Source organism: Vespula vulgaris, chromosome 23, assembly GCF_905475345.1.
Source record: "Vespula vulgaris chromosome 23, iyVesVulg1.1, whole genome shotgun sequence".
NCBI classification, from domain to species: Eukaryota; Metazoa; Arthropoda; class Insecta; order Hymenoptera; family Vespidae; genus Vespula; species Vespula vulgaris.
In genome coordinates this window covers 364,427-371,957 of record NC_066608.1, presented here as the reverse complement: position 1 = coordinate 371,957, position 7,531 = coordinate 364,427, and the positions used below count along the sequence as shown (strand labels likewise).

The following is a 7,531-nucleotide window of genomic DNA, read 5'->3' as shown; positions in this document are numbered from 1 at the left end:
GGTGGTACTATTGATTCAGTTCGATTTCTATGATTAGCTTTTGGACATTTTTAACTGCACTCAAAATCTGTTTTTAGATAAATATTAATATTATATAAGCCAAGATAATATTTCATATCACAATTTGGAAAGAAAGTCATTTAGAGAATCTTTTATTTATGTTAATATTTCTATTTTATACTCTGTGAAAACGAGACTACTCAACTATAGTAATTTGTAAATCTGCCCAAATGTGCCAACGTGTTCAATGACGCGAAATTTGATCTAACTTGCTAACATTTTATTATTTGTTGATTATGTGCGTTCAAGTTACTTTTTAATGACGTTTGTTATCATTTCTTTAGATTTTATTAGTAAATTGTAGATTTGTCCAAATGTGCCAACGTGTTCAATGACACGAAATTTGATCTAATCTTGCTGATATTTATATTATTTGTTAATTATGTATGGACTAGTTGTTTTTTAATGACGTTTGTTTTCATTGGTTCAGATTTCATTAGGGAATGAGATAAATATTAAATTATGAGTAGAATAATGACACATAACCTTCTGAGTTGATTGTATCATAGTAATTCTAAAATAGTGATTATTAATTTATAGATGTAGGTAGATGATGGTTTAATATATATTGTACTAAATTAATTGTTGATTATTATTGAATATTTATTAGCAATTATTATTTTTGCAGTTTTTACATTGATGTTGTATTTTATATCAACAATATTTGTGTTACAAACCTATAAAATAATTAAATAGTTCCACAATAAAATATATTATTTTTAAAGCTTCAAAATAGCGAATAAAATGAGAAGATCCCATTCGGGTGAGTAAAGCTAAATACGCAAATATACAAATATTATTTTATTTTAACTTGATCATCCTTAAAGGAGGTTATAACTATGAGCCTTTGCCGACAACATCTAGTCACAATGCTTTCGAAGATGAAAATGAAAAGATGACAGAGGAATTAAGTACTAAAATTAATGCTCTTAAATCATTATCAATTGATATAGGAACCGAAGTGAAATATCAAGAGAAAGTCTTACGTGGAATGGTTTGTAACTACATTAGATATTTATTATTATTTTATGCTACTGAAGTAACATCTTTTTTTAAATATACAATTATAATTTGTATTATTTTAGGATGATGATTTTGAAAGAACTAGTGGATCATTAGGTGCATCTGTTGGACGTGTTTTACGATTAGCTAAAGCTGGTCATAATTATTATATTCTATATTTATTTCTTTTTTCTATAGCAGTATTTTTTGTATTATGGATAGTTCTAAAATTTAAATGATTAAACTTCAAACTGCACTTATATCATTGACAATGATATATATCATTAATTTTGATTAATTTGATAATACTTCAGTAAGATGAAAATATATCTATCGACAATGATAACTTTTTTCAATTTAACTGTTAGTTATTCTAATGAATATTTTGTGTATGAAAAGTTTCAATATTATTTTGTATAAGACAATGTTTATACTTGTTTCTTAAAAGGATCTAATTAAATACTTGTATGAAAGAATTTCTTAAGATAAGCTTTGTGTATTGCAACTCACAATCGATTAATCGCAGTTCGATTAATCGAAGCTCTTGAAAATCAACCAATCAAATTTAATTTTCAAATGATTGATTCAACCAATCAAGTATCAGAAAATCTATTCCTGCCGAAATATCCCTTTAGAGAAAGTTTTGTTTTATGGTCGTATCTTTTTACAAATTGATATTTATGACATTATAATTATATAATTAAATCATTCAACCGTTACCATACTGAAGTGCTATGAAAATATATATATCTATGTACTTAGTTTGTAGTATGTCAAATAGTAGTTAGGTTAAATTAGATATATGTACGTGCGTGGCACGTGTTTCGCAGGGAGTATTGAAATATATATTTTATTTACGAATTGAATAAAGAAATACAAAATGAAGATTAAAAATTTAAAGAAAAATCCTCTAAGTCGTCCCAAAAAGAAGAAAGAAAATGCAGTGGAAGAGAATAATTCAAGTACATCAACGAGTCAATCTGCAGAGGTTATGTTGCCATCTGAAAGTAATTTCAATCATATTAAATGTAAAGCTGTTAGGTACGAAAAATGTAAACAACTGTTAAAACAAAAAGCAAAAGCTAAAAAGGAAGCAAAAAAGAATAGAATACAAGAAGGTGCTCCAAAGCAAGTACCACATACGATAGAAAGTTTAAGAGAAAAAGATGAAACTGCAATAGTTGGTGATTTGGATGATGAAGAAAATGAAGAAGTTAAAATTGATTTGGAGCATGATGAATTTGCTGCATATTATAGAAAAGAATATGAGCCTAAGATTTTGATAACGTATTCTGATAATCCAACAAGGAAGACCAGAATTTTTGGTAGAGAACTTACAAGAATGATACCTAATTCTATATCTTTATATAGGAATCGTTCTGGTGTTAAAAAAATGGTTAAAAGTGCTATTACTAGAAATTTTACAGATCTAATTATAATCAATGAAGATCGCTGTGTACCAAGTATTTTTTTTTTTATTAAAATTATAATTATAAAAAAAGTAGATTTTTACACAGATAATCATTGATTTTTTTAATGATATTTTAGATGGAATGTTAATAATTCATTTGCCTGATGGACCAACAGCGTACTTTAAATTGAGTAATGTTAAAATCACACCTGAATTAAGACGTAATCATAAAGAAATTACAGAGCATAGACCGGAGGTTATATTAACTAATTTTACAACTCGTTTGGGATATACTATAGGAAGGATGTTAGGTGCATTATTTCATTATGAGCCCGAATTTAAGGGTAGAAGAGTTGTAACTTTTCATAATCAAAGAGATTATATATTTTTTAGACATCATAGGTAATTTATCAAGATACCATATATAGCTAAAGAGAAATACAAAAAAAGTATATTGTATGTTTAAAATTAAATAAACATTTGCTTTGACAGGTATGAGTTCAATTTGAAAACAGGTAAACCAAGATTAAGAGAGTTAGGTCCACGATTTACTTTAAAATTAAAATCATTACAACATGGTACATTTGATAGTAAATATGGAGATTATGAATGGCTTATTCAAGGGCGACGACACGAGATGGAAACCAGCAGAAGAAAATTTTTCTTATAGATTTATTGGTATTATCTTTTTTACTTATATAATTTAACAGTATAAAAAAATATAGAAAATTACTTTTAGTGATTTATATAAAAAAACATTGAACTCCAATAGATTTTTAAACAAAAATTTAATTGTTTAAAAAATTAATTAGTTTTATTGTTTTGTAATCGTATGTTCGTTACTCGTATGTCATTTTAATTACTTATATTCTATTTTTGTTCGTTTTAATACGTATACAGCAGCATGTAGTCCTCCTACATTAACACCTAACATTTTTGTTACCCTGAATAAGTTACCAGCTCTTTGTAATGCCTATAAAATATAAGGAACATTTAATTTACATAGTGATTAATTGAAAGTATTATTTTTATATGCTTAAGACTTACTAGATGAAAACTACGTCTATCATACGTTAGCAATACTAATCGACCAGTAATAGGTTTCACAACTCGACCTAACTGCAGTAAGAACTCTTTATAAAGCACTCTATTGTCTGATATTTTACCACTGCGTTTCCCAAAAGGCTACAAAATGCATTTAGTATATTTCTGAATTTCATTATACGTAATAATGTAGAAAAAAAATAATATTTATAGATACCATATCAGTTACAACAATATCAATAGAAGAATTTAAGAGTGGTAAATAAGAAACACTCCACTGTGTTAAATCGACTTTAGATTTAGGACAGGAGATATTTATATTAGATTTTGATCTTAGCACAGCCTTTGTATGATTATCTCCACATAACATGTATGAATTTTCATAGGCTAATCCTCCCTAAAAATTATATTAATTTTGTAAAATGATAAATATATATAGTATTTAATTTTGCTTAAAACTAACATACTTCAATAGGAATAGAACCACTTCCACACATAGGATCAATTATGATATCCCCTGGATTTGGATGTGCCAATCTTAATAAGTTGTAACATATGGTAGCTCTTAGTGTAGTTGGTCCAAAATGCATAATATTTCTATGATGTTTAGATTCATGTGTAATACGCAGTTGTGTCACTATTTCATCTAATTACAAACAAAAAAGATAACTTAAGATCTAAATGTATCATAGAGTTGGACAAGTTTAATGATAAAATAAAGTTTACTTTTAATTATTTTACAGATTATTTCCAAATGATATGTAGATAAATCAACTAGCCAATGATATTTATCTTGTAATTCTCCTCCTATAATTCTAGCAGCTTCAGGAGATTCAAAGCTATGTGTACCAATTCTTTCACAAGTTACTCTATATCTTAAAACATCATTAATTTCTGCATCAGCTGGATTCTGTCCTCTTTTTCTGATTTTAGAACTTGTAGCTTTTAAGTTATCAAAAATTTTATCATGTTTTAGTGCCTCTTCATATTCATTAATAGTTGGATAGACTTTTCCTGGGAATTGAGTAATGCTTTTCCAAGCATTTAATGCCTTTTCCAACTTCACATTATTATGTACAACATTTGTACATAATTTTAAATCGGCTTCTTTATTGATTCCATCAAACATAAGTTTAAGTATGCTTCCAACTATAAATATATTATCTATAGATCTCATTTCTTGTACCTAGAATGTATATTGAAAATGATGTTCAAGAGCTTGACAGTTTTAAATAAAAATACATAATGCACATCAGTGAACAATTACCTTGACTAATTGATCCCAAGGGACATTGAAATAAATGTTTCCACGTTCTTTAACAACGTGAAGATGTTTATTTATTTTCTCTCTACATTCATCGATTGCTTCCCATTCAAAACCTGTACATAAATATATGTATATATATATATATATATATATATATATATATATATATATATACACATAGGCATTGTATTACCCGTATGTGCTTATCGTAGGTTATGATCATTACCACGTAATTAGATAATTTATATTATTATTTCACCTGTATCTACGCTTGTTCCAATCATAAAAAGATTATCGTCTGTTAATGATTCTTGAAAAAGACCGTATAAACTGGAATTCTCAGCGTTATCCATCTTTTTTTTTTATATTAATATATACAAAAGTATAAATTAGGTTATCTGCTGCACATCCCATCTAACTACATACATTTAACACGTGACACATCTCACGTGACAAAAAGTCATGTGATCCTGAATACAAATACGCGATGGGAATCATAAGATTTGAAATCGAATGCAATAGAATTAGAAATAATACACTCCAAATAGCCGATACCGTGACGTTTCGTTAAACATATCAAAATGATATATAAACGTTTGAAATAAAATTTTCGATGTTCGAGGAATCCTATTGGAAATATTTTGAACTTTCACGATTGCGCCTAATGAATACCATCCGCTTTGCACCGCGCTATCTATTTCTGCATTCTGTCAATTAACGTAGAGACTAACACGAGCTTTTCGCGATGTTTTAATTAATTTAGTCTATTATTAAAAAATACGTCGGTGGCGTAACCGTTGAATATACGAGGTCAACGACATCCTGATCGATCTTTGATCGTTTTATAACGGCTATCAATGAAATATTCGAAAATATTCGTAGATATCAAAAAGATGTTAACAGCAAAAATAGAAAGAGTAATATTTCGAATTCGATGACGTGTGCGCGAATGTCATTGTTTTAAATAAAAGATTTATCGGTCAGTTTCGACACGTAACATACACTTCAAGAATCTGACCCCCGTTCGACAACCCCTTTTCACGGTCCATGAATATTCAATGATGGACAATGGATGTCCACGGTAGGTGTCAGTTTCATCTGTTGTGTGTGCATTACGCCTGTGATTTAACTACTCTCCACTTCCGACACTGTCATCGAATTTACCGTCATTTTATTCGACTTTCGCAATCGTAGATTGAACATTTCAATGTATCTTTACGTTAAATAAGGTAAATAGACTTTACGTAAATTTCTTTAAAAAAGTGTATAATTACAAAATGAAGGAAGGAATTAAAAATGAATAAAGCTTATGTATTTTAAGAATTATCATCGTGGTCAAACAAATAGAATATTCGCAAGAGTTTCTTTTTTATTTTATTTCCGCAGATACGTAAAAATGAAAATAGGTGGGAAGATACATATACGTGTATCTACCTTATATGTATCTTCCTTATGTATGTAAATATGTAATTTCTTGATATTCATAGTACAATCGATTGATAGCCCGGATTAGGGGCGATCATTACGAATGGTAAAGGTGAGACAGGACAGGGTAAAGGGGGATGAGGAGTGATAGTCGTGGAAGCGTCTGCATCTTTCTCGGGTCATTTCGGGTCGAAAGTTCGTCGGGGCACCGTCTCTATACATAGAATCCTCTCTTTTCCTCCCCATATTGCGCGTCCTATCTTCTCACTCACATTTGTTTTATCCTTTTCGCCTTCTCTTTCCCTCTCTTTCTATCTCTCTTTCCAGCTATCTACCTATCTATCCATCTATCTCTCTTTCTCGTTCTCTGTTTCACCGACGACTGACAGGCGAAGCTAGAAACCTAAAATATTCATCAGCAGGAGCTGAACGGGCGCGACCAAACGTCAATCTGTCAACCTGCTTCCATCTCCGCGTCGGCATCTCCCCTCTTTTCCTCTCACCCTCAGCCACGATTTACCTATGCAGGTGTAGAACGGGCATCGGTTAACTAGACGGCAAAATTAAGGGAAAACTTTGAAATGCTTTTAAAATTTAAATAATGCACTGTTGCCCGACGATACTGTTGTTCTCCTCCCTCTCTCTTTTTCTCTCCTCACCCTCCTCTTCTATCGGCCACTCCGTTGATCTTTCGCGAATCGGAGTAGATTCGCTCGCACCTTCTCGCAAACCGACCCATTCCTCGTCTGCCAACCCTTGTTGTCTCGACTTTTGGCAGTTCTCGAAAAACATACGTCGAGGCGCGCCGGCATTGACGTTACGCACCGCGATATTAATGGCCTACCGATAGAAGAAACTTCTCGATATGACGTATGTCTGATTCTTGCTTCGCAAGAACGATCGAAGAGGATAGAAAAATACAGAAGGTTAATCGAGTTTTAATAGGAATTATCCTTTCGTATCGAAAAACTATCGTAAGATTGATAACGATTTCGAGTTATATAAAAAATTTCCTCGTTTCAAAAGTACGTTCGACGAGCATGGAGCGTAATTAAAGCTGGAAAGCTATTCGACTTTGAATAGCGAAGGCACTGTTGTATTGGCTTTCGATATCGTTTCAAAGACGCTATCCAAACGTAGAAGATCAAACAGTTCATTGATCTTTTCTCCCTCTCTCTCTCTCTCTCTCTCTCTATATATATATATATATATATATATATATATATATATATATAATAAATTAATATCGGGATTAAAAATTATATAAACTACTATCCTCTTTTCAAATAATCTATAACGTAGAAGAAATCTATGACTCGATG

The 7,531-nt window shown here is 30.4% G+C and overlaps 3 protein-coding genes across 5 annotated transcripts; 2 read left to right on the top strand and 1 right to left on the bottom strand.

Annotated features, from left to right (window-relative positions):
• The first annotated feature begins 218 nt into the window (after positions 1-218).
• Positions 219-1,322, top strand: LOC127071720 (BET1 homolog). Its single transcript, XM_051011291.1, has 4 exons — positions 219-602; positions 689-823; positions 888-1,054; positions 1,146-1,322. The coding sequence occupies exons 2-4, from the start codon at positions 805-807 to the stop codon at positions 1,299-1,301; spliced, it is 342 nt and encodes a 113-aa protein (XP_050867248.1). The 5' UTR covers positions 219-602; positions 689-804; the 3' UTR covers positions 1,302-1,322.
• Positions 1,323-1,464: 142 nt separating this feature from the next.
• LOC127071719 (probable ribosome production factor 1) lies at positions 1,465-3,474 on the top strand. 2 transcript variants are annotated; one of them, XM_051011290.1, is made up of 3 exons: positions 1,465-2,387; positions 2,611-2,875; positions 2,966-3,474. In XM_051011290.1, the coding sequence occupies exons 1-3, from the start codon at positions 1,943-1,945 to the stop codon at positions 3,141-3,143; spliced, it is 888 nt and encodes a 295-aa protein (XP_050867247.1). In that variant the 5' UTR covers positions 1,465-1,942; the 3' UTR covers positions 3,144-3,474. The 2 variants fall into 2 exon arrangements, with proteins under 2 accessions (XP_050867247.1, XP_050867246.1); XM_051011289.1 differs by having other exon boundaries at positions 1,465-2,525.
• On the bottom strand, positions 3,128-5,358 carry LOC127071718 (tRNA (guanine(6)-N2)-methyltransferase THUMP3-like). Of its 2 annotated transcripts, none has more exons than XM_051011287.1 (7): positions 5,044-5,358; positions 4,785-4,897; positions 4,244-4,703; positions 3,985-4,163; positions 3,735-3,914; positions 3,521-3,658; positions 3,128-3,446 (listed from the first exon to the last, which is right to left on the bottom strand). In XM_051011287.1, exons 1-7 carry the CDS (start codon positions 5,135-5,137, stop codon positions 3,333-3,335), a joined length of 1,278 nt encoding a protein of 425 aa, XP_050867244.1. In that variant the 5' UTR covers positions 5,138-5,358; the 3' UTR covers positions 3,128-3,332. The 2 variants fall into 2 exon arrangements, with proteins under 2 accessions (XP_050867244.1, XP_050867245.1); XM_051011288.1 differs by having other exon boundaries at positions 4,978-5,114.
• Positions 5,359-7,531: the final 2,173 nt, after the last annotated feature.

What these genes read in the sequence shown, in the direction of transcription:
- LOC127071720 (XM_051011291.1), top strand. An exon ending in AGAAAGTCTTACGTGGAATG is followed by an intron (nt 1,055 to 1,145) that starts GTTTGTAACTAC and finishes GTATTATTTTAG; the next exon opens with GATGATGATTTTGAAAGAAC.
- LOC127071719 (XM_051011289.1), top strand. Translation starts at nt 1,943, where the DNA reads ATGAAGATTAAAAATTTAAAGAAAAATCCTCTAAGTCGTCCCAAAAAG. An exon ending in TGAAGATCGCTGTGTACCAA is followed by an intron (nt 2,526 to 2,610) that starts GTATTTTTTTTT and finishes ATGATATTTTAG; the next exon opens with ATGGAATGTTAATAATTCAT. An exon ending in ATATTTTTTAGACATCATAG is followed by an intron (nt 2,876 to 2,965) that starts GTAATTTATCAA and finishes TTGCTTTGACAG; the next exon opens with GTATGAGTTCAATTTGAAAA.
- LOC127071718 (XM_051011287.1), bottom strand. Translation starts at nt 5,137, where the DNA reads ATGGATAACGCTGAGAATTCCAGTTTATACGGTCTTTTTCAAGAATCA. An exon ending in CTTGGGATCAATTAGTCAAG is followed by an intron (nt 4,704 to 4,784) that starts GTAATTGTTCAC and finishes TATACATTCTAG; the next exon opens with GTACAAGAAATGAGATCTAT. An exon ending in GTGGTTCTATTCCTATTGAA is followed by an intron (nt 3,915 to 3,984) that starts GTATGTTAGTTT and finishes TATAATTTTTAG; the next exon opens with GGAGGATTAGCCTATGAAAA.